This window comes from Xiphophorus maculatus, chromosome 3, assembly GCF_002775205.1.
Source record: "Xiphophorus maculatus strain JP 163 A chromosome 3, X_maculatus-5.0-male, whole genome shotgun sequence".
Classification (NCBI taxonomy): Eukaryota; Metazoa; Chordata; class Actinopteri; order Cyprinodontiformes; family Poeciliidae; genus Xiphophorus; species Xiphophorus maculatus.
The window spans coordinates 28,989,514-29,008,550 of NC_036445.1; the positions used below are offsets into that span (position 1 = coordinate 28,989,514).

Consider the following 19,037-nt stretch of genomic DNA (forward strand, 5'->3'; position numbering starts at 1 on the left):
AGATGACGTTTGAGCTGTAGCCGCTATGGGATGTAGCTGACAGGAGAAACGCTGAATTCAAGAACTAGTGGATGGACAGAAGCTGGAATCAAGTAAGAAGCTTATTTTCTGTGTAAACCTTCAATGTTTTTGTTTTAGGGTGTCTTTTCTTTGCCGCAGCTGAACATTTTTCTGCAGAGTACGAAGCTGCTTTAATGACAGGTAGGGTTAGCATAGCTAGCCCCTCTCTCTCACTATCGAGAAGTGCTCCTTAGTAAGTTAAACTTGGGGTTACACAGCACTTTAGTTCTGTTTATGTCTTTATCATTTTAAAATATAGGACGCTGATTACTGGTACTGGTTCTCCGTCGTTGCATTTCGCGAGGAAAAGCTGCATTAGCTCTCACGTTAAACGACTGTGATAAAGTTTAATTTGCGAAAAGTTAACACGTAAATAAGAGTTTGTGCAGCTAAATATTTGATAAAAAAAATCATCTTTAAACGGGGAATGACACAGCTGTTTGATACATTTTGATATGAAGCAAATGGGAATACGCCATTAATGTACACAAAATGTCACGTTTTCTGCAGATAAAAGAGCCGAGATATTTGGAGTTTTAACTGCAGAAAAAACACAGGTGTGGCCAATATCTTTAATTAGCTTCCTTCCATTCTGTGTTTTTCAGATATACCGAAGTACTGCCTTTAGTGACGCACATGAGATTATTTTTACCTTCTGTTCGGTAACTATTGAAATTAGGATTTCTGCTGTTACCAATACCTAATTTCATGCTTTAGCAATGCGCCAATATCCATACCATCAGTAGTTTTCTATTGGGCATGACTATTTTTCACCAAAAAAACCCCAAAACAATAGTGCAAGACGATCACACACGTTAAATTGTATAAATATTTCATAAGTTTGGTATTTAATCATACTAGTAACACCTGAGAACACATTGAACATGCATAATTTAAACAAATTTTTAACATCTCGCATACTTAAATGAATTTATTTTAAATTCGTTCTCTACTATGAATATACATTTTAGCTGGGTGCTGTACTTCCAAAGTCCAGTTGTTTAATGTGCCTGTACTTTATTCCAGTCATCAGCCATTTGAATGTTTATTGTTTAGAGATTTATTTGTTTATTTGGAGCAAGTAGGTTCAAATCAGGCCTGGGTTCTTTTTGAATGGAGTTTGCAGGTTCTCCCAACGCATGTGTGTGTTTTCTCTGGGTACACAAGCTTCCTCCCGTAGTCCAAAAGACATGACTTTTAGGTTAAACTGTGTCTCTAAATTACCCTTAGTTGTGTGTGTGTGTGTGTGTGTGTGTGAAGGGGTGTATGTCCCGTGTGTCTCTGTGATGGACTGACAATCTGTACCCTGCCTCTTACCCAATGACCGTTGGAGATAGGCACCAGAGCAACCTCTTTTTCCCTGTTCCATGAGATTAATGGACAAGCCTATCATAACAAAAATAGAGTATATCTTGATGTTAAGCAAGTGTTTATATTTTGTCATTAAAAATCACAATTTCTTATTGTGGTTTTCAAACGCTTGTACTTCAGACGGTGTGAGTTAGAGATCAAGTCCTGCAGGAAAATGAAATCATTATAAATCTTGGGAGAAGAAAGAGACACGAAGTGCCCTAAAATTTCCTGGTAGACGGCTGTGTTGACAGTAAATCATCTTTATTTGTGGGATGGGGATGTAGAGCTTAAATTGCTCTCTACACCACCCCCAGTCACTGGTACAAAATTCTACAAATGAACACCATTATTGCCTGACATTGTAGTGTTTTGCTGAGCCTTTGACTTGTGTCCACCACAGTGAAAAGATGCTGGAGTCCTACGTCACGCCGCTCTTGATGAGCTATGTGAACAAGTACATAAAGAACCTGAAGCCATCTGACCTACAGCTTTCTCTATGGGGAGGGGACGTGGTGCTCAGCAAGCTGGACCTGAAGCTGGATGTGCTGGAGCAGGTGATGTATGCTAAATAGAACTTGGTACTTTTCTGAACAAGATGGACTCCATACTTTACTACAGTGCTCCACATTTTATCTGCCACACTGTCAGAGGTGCAAACAAGTTGTAAACATAACATTGCATTTGTCTGAGAAAATGTAGCTTAGAAGATTATGCAACAAATAGCCTAAATAAAGAAATATGCTTTGAGTAAAGTGGTTCAGTGCAGGTGCCTGAGTCACCTCATTATGAAGTGAACTTAAGTAAAAAACTAACTGCTTTTTTGGTATATTTGCACTTAATGTCATTGGTCTTGTTACAGTAGTGTTTTAATTCTGGATCTCAAACCTGCTGCTGCTTATGAAAGAAAGTAAAGAAAGAAAATTGTTCATTTTTCAGTAATAGACCTGAGAAAGTGGCCTGGAAGTTTAGGAAGCTGTGTACACACACCCATGTACAATTATGTAGAGTGTTGATATAATGAATGCATTGATTGAGCAAAAAGGACAAAACAACATTCAAGTGAGTTTCCAAGAGGAACTTTATGACCACAAAATGAAATTAAATAGTAATGACCTGGAGCCATCAAGAGAATGAACAATTCTTCAATATAGGGATAATTTAAAAGAAATGGATTTAATATTACTGTGTGATTGCATTTCCAACTCTATGGCATCAAATGGAAGCTGGCTGTACCCCACTTAATTACAACATGATCACAATCATTTTTCAATTGATGTCCAGATGGATTCTATCGAGGTAACTGTTTAAACACCAACCAGAAATCTTCCTGTTACAGTTATAGGTGCAAGTCTTTCGGTATGTTTCTAACTGCTTTGCATTTCTAGAGTGTGACTTTTTTTTTTCATTTGCTAAATGGCTCAAGCTCAGTCAGATTAGAAAGTAAGTAGCAGTTTTCAAGTTTAGCTCTTGGCCATTCTAACATTCTGTATGTTTAGCATCGTTGTCCGTCTAGAAGATGAACTTTAGGCTTAACAATATATCGCCAATATATTGTCCAGGCAAAATTCATGAATGAAATTTTTATATCACGAAGGACTGTTTGGAATGCAGTTAAATATTGCTCTGACTCTTATTTTAACAATTATTTGTATGTTTTATATCTTTGTCTTTTTGCAGGAGTTGAAGTTACCATTTACGTTCATGAGTGGCCATATCCATGAGCTACGGATCCATGTACCCTGGACCAAGCTGGGCTCTGAGCCTGTTGTCATCACCATCAACACCATGGAGTGCATCCTCAAGTTAAAAGATGGAGCACAGGTCAGTTCTTTATGAGAAGCATATTTTTTGAGTTAAACTGATATCTGGGCTGAAATAGCATTGACCAGAAAGTCTTGTTATTTAAGGTTCACTGTATGCTAAAATAAAACTCTCTTATACATTTATCTTAATGTTTCCAAAAAGTGTAATAGGGGTTACCAATGCAGCTTCTTTACACACCTTTCCCCCTTCTTGACAGAAAGGGGAAAGGTACAAACCCTGGACTGTTGCGTCAAGGTCTCTGTATATCTTTAGTAGTGAGGAGATGGCAGAAATTATACCACCTGAAGCAGACAGTAATCAGAGCAGATACAAGCTAGCATTTGCTCTGAGCAAGGCTCTGAGAATTGACAGCAAATTTCTGCCATTTCAGAAATCCATATCAGATATTTCTTAGAATTGGATTATTTCGTGCAATTTAAACATTATCACAACACAATGCTGCTAATTTTGCCAATTCTGCATCCATGGTGTTGCATTTTTTGGTGTACCCCAAGATTGTTGACAGTGTCCTACTAGCAATCAGCTGGAGATGCATTTATTCCTGTTCATCTGTTCGTTTTTCTTTACCCACAATACAACAGTGAAATACATTGAAATTGACCTTTTTAAAACTGCTGGCAGACTCAACTTAAGAGTAAGTGGTGGGATATGCCCACTATCAGCTATATAAGCAATTGCGTGTAGTAATAAAGATGCTGTATGGAGGGGAATGTACTTTTTAAAGTAAAAAAAATATTTTACTGGTAAGGTTTGAATCCACTAGAGTTCACCTAGACTGTAATAAAATTGATTGTTACAATAATGCATAAGATATTTACTCCTCATTAGACCGTTTTTTCACAAGGAAAAAATTGAGAAGTCTTACCTGATTCAAGATGTAGATTTTGCCAAGTACTCACAAGTACTTCACTCAGCATCATTAAGAAATGATTTAGAAAATATCCCTTTAAATGAAACCAAATAAGCAGATTTTGTCTTACTAGGTTTCTCAAGAGTACCATGTCCAAGATTTTGTGGTTTCACCATTTAATCAGTTTGATGCTGTTAAAATGCCTTTTTTCATAATATCGCATTTACACACTTTAGATGCTGAGATAATGTTTTATAGTTTCTGTAGTCATAAATCTTTTTAGTTTTGTAGTTCAGTGATGTAAAAGCAGTTGTCTTGGATACAATATTTTAGATTTTTCTGGACTCATGTTTGCCACCCATGCTGGTTATAAAATTCCAAATGCAGCTCAGAGCTGGCCCCTTATATGGGGAGGCTGAAGTTTCAAGGCCAGATGTCCCAGAAGAAACACATTTCAAGGGAAGTCAATTACAGCTAATTATATAGGCAGCAGCAAAAAGATTTGTAACACATGAGTTTGAGCTCCCCAGAACTAATGGTAAATATCATTCTATGCAGGTGGCTACTGCTCATGCTATCACGTTTCCAGTTCTATGGAAATTTAGACTTGTTTTAATGCTTCGTACACAGCTTTAGGTCATGTGCCAGTAACAGCACTGATGTATTCTCAAAACAACTATTTGTTACAGATGTTTTCTGAAAGGCTTTGGGTAAAGAGAAGATTTTGGGGAATTGCAAATGACATTTGGACAAATTATTCAGTGGTATGCGAACCCAAGAGACATAATTTGGAGTAAAGCCAGACTTACAGGAGAAATCTTTCAAACATGTGGAATTTAAATGAAGCCCTGCACTTCTCCCCTGTCTGGGAGGCAGGAGGCTGACTACTGGGTTTTAACCAAAGAACATGAGGCCAGCTTGTTTTTCTTATTAAAGCTGTGATTATATTAATGAGGATAATTATAAGATCATAACAAGAATAAATAATAAAGAATTTAGTGAATCTTTGTATATATAGTTCCATCTAATGTTGATATACGTTGAATTGTAATCATATTCTGATTGGATGCAGGGAGCTTGTTTGGCATAGGTTCATGCAACAGATGGGCCTTGACATTTCACCCTGGAGCTCTCGCGCAATTTGCACAACGGCCCAAAGGATTTTGAAAAGAACTGCAAAATCTCATGTGTGTATGGAAAATCTTATGCTTTGTTTAGACAATCACTAGTGTTTCTTTTGTCCAGTGGAACCTTGTGGTAGGCCTCACACCGCCAATGTGTGGAAATGATAAATGATATCATTAATATGGTTTGTTTTCATAATTACCGTTAAAGCCTGAGCTCTGGCCTGTAAAAACATCCGCACATCTTTTGTAGTTCATTAAAGGCCACGTAATTTGACCGGAATTATTTAGACCTTTTGAATGTTCATGTTTCCTCCCGAGAGGAACCGGGTAATATTAGGGATATTGAGATTGCCCAATAGGGTCCATCTGCACAGCAGCATGAGCAGCTCACGACTGTGGTTTCCAGAAAATGTGGAAACTTGGGCATTTAGCAGCAATTGGAGATTACAGCTCCTGCTGACAGTATAATTGCTTGAAATACAGTGTAATAAGGATTGTAGTACAGAAAGAATGGTAAGGGTTTTGTCCATTTTCTTTAGCTTTAAGTTTACAAACTGGTGGTAGGTTATACATGCCAACATTTTATAAAAGAAAAGTTACCTGCAATAAATTAATTGCAGTTTATTGTTTGTGCTCTTTTTTTTAAGTGTAAAGTATCATTTCTCCAGGGTTCACCTTTGAAAATGGCATTACACTATTTGCACAAGAATTTACCTTGCTTTTCTTTTCAGACTTGCCTTATGAGTTTGTTGCTTGTTGACATAGTAACCCAAATCCCCAACATTACACAATTTTAATTGAATGTCTAAATGCGTACCTTGATGGAGTTTTTTTTAACTTACATTTTTTCCCCTCTGCAAATTGGTAAATTGCCCCAGATGTTGAAGATAAGCCGTGATCAGCTAAGGCAGAGAGGAACTTGCTGGACAGCAGTTACAGCAAAATATTCTAAGACCCTCTTTATTTTTTATGAGACAGTGATAAGGACTTGGGTTTACTGAGCAGAGCCTTTCTGGTTTTGGCTCAGCTTGCTGCTTGATCTGTGGAGTTTTATGACCGCTGAGTGAATTTGCCACTGATGTGGAGTTTTTGATTGATGCTTTGCCTCAAGATGATTTGGGGAGGTGCCTTTGAGACTTGTTGGTTTGGCATGCATTCCCTTCCTCTGTTAAATTCCTTCCAAACTATTTTTAGGGTTTTACACCACCAGACCTCATTGCTCCTAAATAATGGGTAATGCATGTGAATTAGGAAACCCCTTATTCAGGACTTCCCCCAAAAAGCCTAAGCTACTATTCTAAAACTGAACCTATCTCCTAATAGACAGAGGCTTGTTAGTTTATTCTTAGATGTTAAATTTATTACATTAATATATTTATTATTTCACATTTTGTTTCCAAATGTCTTAAAACATTCGTTGTCCTACATAGAGACTTTACATCTGCCTTTTGAGGTTGAATTCATAATGTGTAAAACAAAAACTTTTGTGTTTATAGACTGATAGTCCATAAATACTAGTAATATTGATTGTGTCAAGATGTCGCGTGCACAATATATCAAATTGCAGTTGTCAATATCAATGTTTCCAACATTGTACCATAAAGGACTGCTTGAATGCAGTATTTTATAGGTTACCATATGCAACCTCCTCTCAAAAAACATTACAATCACTTTGACTACACTGTAGCATTTATGTAATTTGAAATCATATGGAAAGGAACAACTGTAAAAAAAACAAACAAAAAAAACCCCCAGAAAAGCTTCTGCTAATTTAGACTTCCATGTTTACTCACCTTAGGAGCGAAGCGCAGGCATACAGCTACAGCAGCAGCTGCAGCCATTACAGCACATCTGGTTCTTTCAAACTCAAAACTGGTTAATGATACACAATCCTGGAAAGCTGAGATTGTTTCAATTTGTACCTCAGAACATAAACACTGTAAAACATTCTTACTTTAGTGGGTTAAAGTACAAAAAAAAAAGCTGTCACAAAAGAGTTATTCCCTTAACCTCCAAAAATCCTAAGTGAAAGTCTCTGCTTCATTTAATTCATTTTGCAATTAAGGTTTATGTTTTAGTTAATGTATCTGATGGAGGTTGTGCTAGACTTCTTTATTGTCTGTCATTTTGAGGTAAAAAAAAATAGTCACATTCTATTTTTACCTGTCAACTTTTTAAATAACTTATTCAATTACATTTAATTTTGACTTAGTTTAATATTCAGTCCAAACACGATGAACAGAAATTCCACATCGAGCCGTCATACATCAAATGGTGAATAATTGTAACATTTTCCTCACAGTGACAAAAACCACTGACTGTGGCTCCAATAACTACATATTTACAATGAAATTAAACTATTGCATTTAAATTTGAACAATTTACTGCTTCTAGTGCAGTGGTTCTTAACCTGGGTTCGGTCGAACCCCAGGGGTTCGATGAGTCGGTCTCAGGGGTTCGGCGGAGCCTCTGCCGCGGAGGTAAAGACACACTTGTGTAAAGTCGTGATGACACGCCCCGCTTGGCCATCACTTGCTGCAGAGGATCGTGTTACATTGCTCGGCCAATCAGTGCTGCGGGGAATTTAGTGCACACAGTATCAGCGGCTGTCGTAGTTGTACGTCGCGTGGTTTCTTTCTTAATATTTTAATCCATACTAAATATGTCGAGCAAAAAAAGAAGAAAATGAACAGACTTTGCTCTGAAGATGCACTTGCCAAGGTGAAGCCACGCCTCTCTGAACTGGTCTCCCAAAGACAACAGCAGAAGTCACACTGATTTGCAGGTGTGTCCTTTGTGCAATACTTTATTCTGGCCCCAAAAAAGTATTTTGTGGATTCAAAATGACAAAAAACAAATTAAATTTAAAATAAAATAAAAAAATTAGTTATTAAAAAAAAATGTATTCTTTGAAAAAATCCAAATTTATTTTTAATTAGTGAAATAGTAAAAAAAATATTTTTGGGGGCTGAAATTCTTTTATGGGGCCGAAATATTTTTTGGGGGCCAGAATAAAGTAATACTGCAATTTGCTGTGAGTTCATGGTTTTGTTCTTTGAGCAAGGTGACGTTCATGCATTACTCATTTTGTGCATCAGCAAAAAAAACATGTACAATTTGAATTTGGAAAAAGTTTTTATTTTATTTATCACTAAAAAGGTTCGGTGAATGCGCATATGAAACTGATGGGTTTGGTACCTCATAAAAGGTTAAGAACCACTGCTCTAGTGTGAACGCACAGTCTCAAAACTTCCTCTTGCACTGCACGGACCTGAATTGCACGGACCGCTTGTGCGTAACCAAATGTCTCAAGGGTTATTGCTGCAGAGGCAATTGTTATGAGGTTTTGGACTTCTGCTTTGGACAGATAACGTCTTATTGCGGTGGCCCTGAGGTGCAAACCACTTCAGCAAATTGAAAGCACAATTACAAATTACAAAAGCACTACAACATTAACAAAACGGAAGAGGTATGTCCCAGTAGGAGACCTAAGAAATTGCTGATTGGACTACAGCTCGTTTTAATTTTGAACCGGAAGTTACTCCGGTGTGCTTCGTTTTAATGAGAAGCAAAGCAAACAGGAATACGATCACGTCGCCATGTATTGCCCAAACTGTGGAAAAGAGCTGGTTGAGCCGTCATCAAACTTTTGTAGCAACTGTGGCAAGAGGCTTTGGATCACCGAGAACATTCATGTTTTTAAAAAACACGTTAAAGCCAGAATAACTTCTGGTTCAAAAGTAAAAACGAGCTGCAGTCCAATCAGCAATTTCTTAGGTCTCCCACTGGGACATACCTCTTCCGTTTTGTTAATGTTGTAGTGCTTTTGTAATTTGTAATTGTGCTTTCAGTTTGTTGAAGTGGTTTGCACCTCAGGGCCACCGTATCTTATGACTGTTTTGATGTTGATCTGGAGGTTGAATCTGTAATCTGGTGTCACACTGGAGGCTGGAATTACAAGTGCCACTTAAGCCAAAGTTTTGAAATCGGGGCACATTTCTCCAATGAAGTGATCGAAAGTCGACAAGACTCTGGACAAGGGATAAACTATCTTTTGTTTCAGCACGGAAGAGTTTCTATTTGATTGCTGTTTATAAGAAAACAAAAGTACTTTGTCTTGAGCACAAAATATCCCAAAATCTAGTTCATTTTTTATCACAACCGGAAAGTAGAAAAAAAATAATAATAAAATGAAAATTTTGACTAGCCCAGATAGCAAGAAGTGGAACATTCAGAACAAGATCTAGTTTTGTCATGGAAATCTGGTAGAATTTGGGTTTTTGGTGGCATGAAACATTTTTTCCTTCTGAAAACTTCTTGTAGCAGGAAAGAAGCTGGTGGAAAAAAATCATCCCAGTAGCTTCCTGTATTCAGTAAGTCGAGCAATGATCAATGCACTTTGGGCAGGATGCTGCTGTTCCAAGGTTTAATCCCTGCTCTCAAGCCATCCGGACCAGAGCGGCCTCTCTTCTGACCTTATTACTCTTATTACATGTTCGCTGTTCTGTCTGATATTGTACTTTAAGAAACAGTTACCTTCAATTAAGGCAAATGTTTACTCTAGTGATACTTTGTTCTGTCAGAGACATGTTGCAGTTTGGAAATATATTCTACTTAGCTCATATATAAAGTAAAAATGACAACCACTGAGTGTTACTTTTAAATAACAAAATATTTTATACTTTTCATTGCCTTGGCATGGAGGTTCTTTCCTGTCGTGTCTCATTCACAGTATTTCCAGGTCATCTCACTTTCTATCGTGGTGTGGAACTTGCTTATTTATATTTCTGAAGCAATATGTCTACTCTAAAGCCAGAATCCTGGTCTTGGATTTGTTTTGGGTTTATTTTTAAGTGTAAAGTTGAAGTCTAAAGCTTGTGCTGGTGCTGCAGAAGTGCTGAGCAAATACTTCTTTCAGTCTGGGTATTGAAACATCGTCTTAGCTGGGAGTGGTATTTCCTGACACTGATGGAAAGTCCTCTCCTATTTCACTTGTCTGATTTATTTTATCTTGCTGGTTTCAGAACATTGACTCTTACTACAGTTTGTTCCTTCCAGCTGCACCTCACATGTGTAATTAAGTTGTCAAAATTGCTTCAGCCACTGCTTACACTGTACAAGGAGCCTGATGCTTACATTGTTCAAGGGGAGCTTATGTTTTGCATAATGTGGCTTAGTGTTTTGTTTGACATAATAGGAAAGAGTCTGAGAAATTTATAGTTTTGTTTAAACAGATAAATGTCTAGTTTAGTTTTCTGATAAACTTAGATCCTGTGTTGTCACTTCACTAAAATAAAAAGGCTGATGTCATAAAACAAAGATTTGGAATCAATTATTTTTTCTTTGGAAACTATTTTAAGTTTAAAATTCTTATCATTTGAGTGATAAATTCATGGAAGACAACCGGTAATTTTTATGAATAAATAGAAGTCAGGTTAAAATTAAAACTCTTTGTTATGAATGCTTGTTGTGTTAATATTAAACTTTTAAGTCCAAAGTTGTTTTTGTAAGTTTCTTTGTATATCAAGACTTATTGTAGTGTTTTAATGTAACCAACACATTGCCATTATTATCATCGCAGAGTGAATGTACCAGTGGAAGTCACATGCCTCACATGCTCAGCCTTGGCTTGTGGTTAACTGATGGAAACATCTAAAGGACCATTGCTTCTCAGATCTTAATCTGGAAAAATTTACCCTGCTTTTTACATTTTTCTTTGACTTCTATTGTGCTTTTTTTTCTTTCATTTTGTGATTTTTTTCTTTTCTGATGTCTAATTCTTTCTTTTTTCTTTTGCATTAGATCTTCAGTTGTCCTTCATTTATTGTGTGTACAAATATTCATTTCTTAAAAATAGTATTGTTTTACATTTTTTAATAATCACATCTGTAAAACATAGTTATGTTCTGTTTTCTCATAATTTACCAAATCTAGATGATGAAAAATATCTGATTAAGTGGGGCAGCCAGATTGTGATATATTTTGGACACTACTTACAAAAGTACTTCATAAATATGCACAGACTGTGAATATTGTTCACATATGTACGTAATAATTTGCTACACATTTGGGTAACAAATTGTTTTAAAAATGTCAGAACTACTCACTGTTTCCAAGAAAACTATTATCAGAGATTTACTTCTACATTGCAAATAATAGAAAAGTAGTGTCACATCAGTGTCAAACTAAGCTACAGTAATGGGGCCTGCTGCTTCTTTATAACACATCTTTAAAAATTGTGGTTATATATGCTTAAAATTTCAAAGAAGAGTATCGGTTGCTTAAAATTCTCAAGTCCTGCTCTTTGGACACAAGATGAACAATTTTGTGTAATTTTAGTTGATGTGTCAGGATGCAATCACACCTCCTCAATCCCACTGGCATGTTTTCCAGTGAAGAAAACACTGGAAAACAGACTTGGGACTTTGGGTCAGGCTGAAGTCACTGATTTGGTTAAAAAAACGTATCGTAGCAGGGCCCCGGGGGTGGATGAGATTAGCCCAGAGTTTCTTAAGACTTTGGATGTTGTAGGGTGGTGTTGGTTGACGTGCCTCTGCTATGTCACAAGGACATTGGGGACAGTTTCCCTGGATTGGGAGACCAGGGGTGGGGTTCCTCAGGTTTAAAAAGAGGGACCGCAGGGTTTGTTCCAACTACAAGAAGCTCACACTCCTAATCCTCCCTGGTAAGGTCTATTTAGGGGATCTGGAGAGGACAGTCTGCAGAAAAGCTGAACCTTGGATTCAGGAGGAGCAGTGTAGTTTTCATCCTGTCCATGGAACATTGGACCAGCTCCACACCCTCAGCAGGGCCGTGGAGGGTGCATGGGAGTGCATCCAACCAGTTTGCATGTTTTGTAGACTTGGAGAAGGCATTTGACAGTGTCCCTCAGGGAGTCTTCTAGGGGCTACTTGAGGAGTTGAGGCTTCCAGGCCCCTGACACTGTTACGTCCCTTCATGGCAAGTGTCAGAGCTTGGTCTGCATTGTTGGCAGTAGTTAGAACTATTTTCAGGTGAGAGTTGGATTCCACCAAGATTATGCTTTGTCAGTGGTTCATAACCTTCATGATAATTTCTAGGTGCAGCCAGTTTGGTGGCCTCAAGATTGAGTCTCTGTTCTCTTGGCTTCATCACACCATGATCTACAGCCTTCACTTGAGCGGTTCTCAGCTGAATGTGAAGCAGTTGGAATGAGAACCAGTACCTCGAAGTCTGAAACCATGGTCTTGTGTGCTTTTTTTGGTTCGGGCACGAGATCCTACTCAAAGCAGAGTTTCAGTATCTGCATGCCTTTTTTGCGAGGGAGAGAAAAATGGAGTGGGAGATTGATAGGTAGATGGATTGGTGCTGCATTTGCAGTAATTTGAGTGCTGTACAGGTCTGTCATGGTAATGAGAGAGCTGACTCAACAGGTAAAGCTCTCGATTTATTGGTCAATCTGAGTTCCTACCTTTATCTGTAGACACAAGCTCTGAGTAGTGACTGAAAGAACAAGACTGGAGATTCAAGTGGCTGAAAGGCGTTTGCTCTGCAGTCTGGGCTCTCCCTTGGAAATGGAGTGAGAAACTCAGTCATCCAGAAGAGATGAGGCCAGTTGACATGGCTTGGGCATCTGGTTAGGAAGGTCCATGCCGCCTCCCTGGTGAGGGGTTTTGGGTATGTCTCATAGGGAGGTAATCCAGTGGAGGACCAGGGACTCTCGATTGACTATGTTTCTTGACTGCCCTGGGAACACCTTGGGATTCCCTCAGAAGAGCTGGTCAGAGTGGCATGGAAAGGGGAAATCTGGGTGTCGCTGCTTAAGCTTCTGATGGATTATGTCTCAGGAGCTATTTTGCTAGAGAATCAATAATGAACAGACAACGCCATTGAAATTTTATTTTGGTGTTGTGTAATATCCCTTTCAATTTATATGATGTACAGCTGGTGTATGCTACTTCTATGAAATTGCATAGGGAATTTCTAACACAAGTTACACAGTGAACTGAGCAGTGGCACACTGGACAGTTCAAACACAGCTAGAATAGTTAAGTACACACTCATATGTTTTATTTTTACTTACTAGATGATTTAATAAAAAAAAAACTTTTTAAAACTTAGAAATATATTTTCACTGTTGCATCAGCTTTCAGATTTATGTTGTTCCACAAGTTCTGTGCGTCTGGATTCAAATTTGATAACATTAGAGGTTTTGCCAGGATGAAGAAAGTTACCAATGTTGGTTTAGTTTGTTTCACTATGTTTTCACATTTAACGCCTCCACTAAGACTTGTGGTGATGGGGTTAAAAGCATTTTTCTTTCTTTGAGGTTTATGGGATTTAGTCCTTGTTTAAGACTTCTGACTGCCCTCATTGCACATTATAAAGTGTTAACTTTTTTTTTTAACACCGTCCTTAAAAAATAATGATAGGGTTTTTAAACAGCTTACAGACATCAGCTTTAAAATTAGCATTCAAATATATTCAAAATCCTTTTTTCAGCCCCTTCTGCAGTGAAACAGTAGCTTTTCATGTGTGGATAATATTGGGGAAGTTGTCTCATTAAAAACTAGAATGCTATGTTGTGAGCCTATTAATCTGCTCTGTAACTTAGATTTATTAGTTATTCTGGGCATGTTGAAGTCAGATATTAAACAAAGCCAATTTCACTTTGGCATGCGGAGGTATTCTTGGCTGAGTTGTACAACATGACATCATCAGCGGTGTTTGTTTTTTCTTTTCTTTACAGAATTCACTTATGTAAATATACTTTCTCTTATCATTCTTATCAGCCTGCCCTCCTCAACATGCTGCATGCTCTTTCAGTGGAAGTTTGTGGAGGTTAAGAGGTTTTGTTGATTTCTCTGTAATTAAAACTACAGTTTGTAATTGAAACAACTCCTGGATTAATACTAAACTCTTTTTATAATAGCCATTTAAAAAAACACTAGACTAACACTACATACTTATTTGCCAAATTTCCTTTGAACATTTGAACTTGGTGTTACAGATGGAATTCTATATAATCTATTCTCACTGACTTTTGACATTTGAGTTAGTATGCACAACTATATTATCGTAAGTGCTTAAAAATAGTTCATGAGGAAAATGTTTACTTGAACAGCGATTTTTTTATCAATGACCATTAGAAGTGTGTTTTTTTCTTAAAGATTACTTCAACATAGTCGACATAAAAATAACCCTTGTATGTTGAAAATTTGTTTTTATTGCTGCTTTTCACTGTTTGAAATGTTAAATCAACTGAGTTTTTTAAACTGTCACTTGCGGTGACTTTGTTTTTCGTGAATTTGTTTTTATTTGTTGAAAGAAAGATGGCTAATAAAGGAAGGCTCAGTGTATACGATGTACATTGTGTACATTTCAGTTCTTTATTAGAATTTTTTTATTTCAGTCACTTTAAATTGAGATTTCCTCTCCCTGTAATTAACTTGGATCCTGGAGCAGAGGAAGAAAGCAGCAGGAGGAGAGCACATTTTTGTAATGAGCTGTTTTCATTGAGATAATTACTCAGAATGTCACACAATGTTACATTCATCATGGCTGATTTCAGTCTCTAATCCCTCCAATCTGCCATGGATTCCAGCTGCTTCACAGGGGTTTTTAGAGTCTGGGTCTTTATATTTAGCTTCCCTGTGAGAATGTTCGCATACAGTTGTGTGTTGGGTTGTAAGCAAGGTGTTCACTCCGGGCAAACGTCCCTAATGTAGTGTGGTTGCATCTGAATGTGGGTTACTGAACAGGCTTGTAGTTAAAAGTTAACTCCAATCTGAGGATGGAGAGCACAATTTCGTAGTTATTCTGTCATGTGGTACTTCTACTTATAAAATCCCCCTCCCATTCAACCCCATCTTTAATCACAGTTCTTTTGCTTTCTACATTTGTTAGAGTTTCATTAAAGTCATTCGCAGCCAATTTTTAGCTGAGCAGATGGGTGTGTTTATATGTAATGGACGTTGAAGAGAAGGTCGTTTGAGTCTACACTGATGAGTTCATTTTTGTTTCTGCTAAAATTTAATTCACATTTTCATGTCAATGAAAACGTACAATGAAATTTCTAATCTTAAACAATTTCAATAGTTTGAATGCAAATGAGTGACTAAATACTTGACTATTTTGTAGCCATCTAAATAGTTTCATTGTATGAACTTACATTGACAGACGTTGTAAGCAGTAGACAGGATGTGTATTTGTCAGATTCAGTATGGATCCATTTGTCTCTGTTTATGTATGCCAGTGTCTTGGAGAAGGAGGGCCTGTGTCTGAGATAAGGAGCTATTGGGTTTCCATATTTATTTTCTCACTCTGTAGGCGTTTGCCTTCCCCTGCCTGGCCTCCAGTCTGCAGCCCTGCTGCTTTGATGTCAGCATAAGTTTTCCAGCAACCTGCAGAGAAAAAGCAACAATAACAGAGTGTGTTTATTCAGCAATGGTCTGCATGCTCTTATTAATCTGGGAGAACTTTATGAAATTGACCAGTTTCAAAAATGTTTTGATTTCAAAGATCAAGCAGTTTCTGACAGAAATGTAATATGCTTCCAATTCCTGTTAATTTTTATGTGTCCAATAAAAACAGTTTTGTTTTGTAATAGAAAAAAAAGCCTTTTTTATTTTTCCCAACAAAGTTTTCTTACACTGAATGTCGAGAAGGCTGTAGATGACAGGAAATTACAATGGGACTCGTATATTGTAATACAAACAAGTATGGAAAATCTTCTCTGAAACATGTAATTAAAAAAGAAATATCTGCTCAAAATTTTGCTTGACCTTGAAAGTTTGACTAATTGAAAACTTAAAGATGTTAGTTTTTATCTAAACAAGTAGAGGTGTACCAATTAGACTTTTCCTGACAGCAGTTTCTATTTGTGCATGCAAGGCCTAAACTGTACAATCAAGTTTTTTGAAGGGCAATAAAACATGAGGGAAAAATTGTAAACTTCTCTAACATGGGTAAAGAGTTTTTTAAATCCATCAAGCTATATGCAAGTTTGCACACAATATTCAATGACAGGTGCATACTTAGTTCCTACTATCTGAGCTTCCTCGTTTACTTAGCTCCTGCAGTGTGCGGTTCCTAATAGCAGGAGGTGGTTGAGCTTAGGCATTAACACTTAGACAACCCTATGAGTTGAGGTTACTACTGGTCCCTACTGGTCTATGATTGAGTGAACCGTCTGTTTGCGGACACAGGTCACATATGACCTTCTTGTGCCAGACATGCCTACTCTAGTGCCCACTTACCCTCTGAGTTGGGGGTCCCTCTCACCTGTCACTCACACTTGTGGAGGCTTTTTCATTTTCTTTCTCCTGTGGTCTTCCAATCTATAAGGTCCTGTAACTCCCTGCTTCTCTCAGCCTAGCCAGCTCACTTTTTTTCTCACTGTATTATTTTTCCACTTATCCCATTGTTTTTTGTTGCCCCTTTCCTTTCTAACTACCGTCATCTTAACTTAACGGCTAAGTTGACATGCCTGTAGGACAGTAACCCCTTTTCCTGTTTTTTGTGTGCGTCTGTCTCTCTCTCTTTCTCTATCTTTCCATGACTTATTCCCTGTCCTGTGCACAGCTTTGGCATTGCTGGGATCAGTTTACATGGCAGCAGCTGAAGCAGGCTTCATTTGTCCCAGGGCTTCCCTCTGAAAAGGCATTTTTCACCTCTGGAGAATTGCTCACTGCCCACAGTGACATTGAGTGCTTAATTGCACTACTTCCAAATTTGGAAGTCTTGATCTTTAGTGGCAGTCCAAGCTCTTGAACTCAATGTACTATGTGGGCTTGGAGGGTTTTGCATTCCTTTAGGTATAGATATGAGTCTCAGAGAAAGGCAGACTGTTTCTAATTCTTATCTAATCACATTGTGTATTGTGAACTAAATACAATAAAATGTGAGGGATTTTTATAAGCCTACTGTTTGTTTTTTTTTGGTTTTTTTTTTTACCTGGATATATTTTATCATTACACACCTGACACTTATTTGTAAGTGTTGGCAAGTTTATGTTTGTCAGTATTGAACAGCAATTTAATTACTTCCCACATACCAGTATTAATTCTTGACCTGATGAAGCTTTTCTAATCTTACCCTCTGTTTACCATTTATACACTGAGAGAAAATGAATGTGGATGAATCGGTGTGTAACTTGAGAACGGGGCATTGTTGTTTTTTTTTTCTGAGTATTTTAGAGTGAGGTGTAATATCCTTGAAGTACCCGAATACACTTCATTTTTGACACATTCAGTGTTGTTCTGGTTAGTCTAAAGAGAAATGACTGAGACATGTAAATACCAAACATATGTGATCCTCTTTTTCTTTGTCCAGATTGTCTGTCTAACTTACCACCCTGGTGAACAGTGGAAAGGTTACAGTGCTGTGGTAACCTCTTAATCAATACCATACTGAACTTTTAGTTTGCTCAGCTAAGCTCCTTTGTCTTGACATCCAGTTTTCCAGAGGTTTTAAATTTGTTCCAAATTTGTTTTTGAGTTTTTTTCGCCCCAGTGCTTTAATATAAACTCCTGTTGAACAGAGACAGTTGTTGTAGTGAAACCGTGTTGGATTTTTTGCTGCCTACTTGATCCAATGAAGTCATTTCTTGTTTATTGCTTTTTCTGGCCAGTCATGTTATTTTACTTAATTAAGGATGTATATATTTGTTTAAATTCCCAGTGACACCAAATAAGTATAGACCTAATGGAACAGAAAAGTTATGTTCTATACAGTCTCTTGTCTATAAGGATGCATCATGCATGTCTTTCCTCATTCCTCGCATGTTTTCCTATTTGTCTTCCATTACTGTCTAGAAACATTTCATAAAAAGGTAAGATTAAGATCCACAGGGAACACAAGTCTGTCTGTATGAACTCCATCAAATTAGATCAAATTATTTCAATAAACTCCTCCAGAATTTCTGTTGTTGACACATCAGAGTCTTTTTTTGGAAACACTTACTCATATAGAGGTGATACAGTGGTAGAACAATTAAATTACCATTTTCATTTTCAGTCATTAATTTTCATATTGGTAAATATTTGCTTCGATTAGTTTTATATCCATCTTGCTAACAAAGTTGGGCCTTATGACTGAAGTTCTTTGGCCTGAATCTTCTGACATCTTTCCTCTGTGTCTGCTGTTTTATTTGTATATAAAGTAACATGAGGCCTGAGGGAGTTTTTTTTACTCAAGACAAAAATGTTCCTAATTTAATGAAAATTTTGACTCATTATGTTTCTCTGCAGGCTTATCCTCTGAAATATTTTTTTTTTTTATCTATTAAACACACCTAGAGAGTCTTGAATTTCTGATCTTAACATGCCATGTTTTTATGGTAGATGACATGTGCTGTTGTCTTGTGCCATCTTTGGGTACTTTTATTTTTTAAAAGTAATTTATATCAACCCCCTGTGAGGATGAGGATCCTTGTTTCTTTGTAGAATTCATCAAGGTAGGAGACAAACCCGCTGCGTTTGCTCTGCTCGCACAGCTCAGTGTGAACCGCAAATGTCCACATTGAGCTGTGCTCAATGTTCACAGGTGCACCTTTAGAGGTGCGCGTTGAGCATGCAGTGAGAATATTTCTTTGTGAACAAAGCATTATGTGCGGCATGTGTGTTTATGTTTCAACATTCTGACTCTGTCTGCATTGATAAGCCTGAGTTCCCAGTTAGTTGGTGCGTTATGAACCAGTGGTTCAGCCCGTGGAGGAGCTTTCGTGTTCGCCTCGTGACTTGTGCAGCATGCTGGCTCTTTTTTTTTTTTTAGTTTATTTTTTGCAGCGACAAAATGCATATGAAATGCTTTGTCTACTTAAAGTCAGGTAGAGTTGGTGCGCG

The 19,037-nt window shown here is 37.4% G+C and overlaps 1 protein-coding gene across 2 annotated transcripts in view; it reads left to right on the forward strand.

Moving 5' to 3' along the window:
- Window positions 1-19,037, forward strand: part of vps13b (vacuolar protein sorting 13 homolog B) — a 301,790-nt gene continuing 282,753 nt past the window's right edge. For both annotated transcript variants that reach the window (XM_023331569.1, XM_023331568.1), the window contains exons 1-3: window positions 1-92; window positions 1,814-1,967; window positions 3,091-3,234. In XM_023331569.1, the coding sequence (XP_023187337.1) occupies window positions 1,821-1,967; window positions 3,091-3,234 (291 nt within the window). In that variant the 5' untranslated portion in view covers window positions 1-92; window positions 1,814-1,820. The remainder of the gene's footprint in view (window positions 93-1,813; window positions 1,968-3,090; window positions 3,235-19,037) is intronic.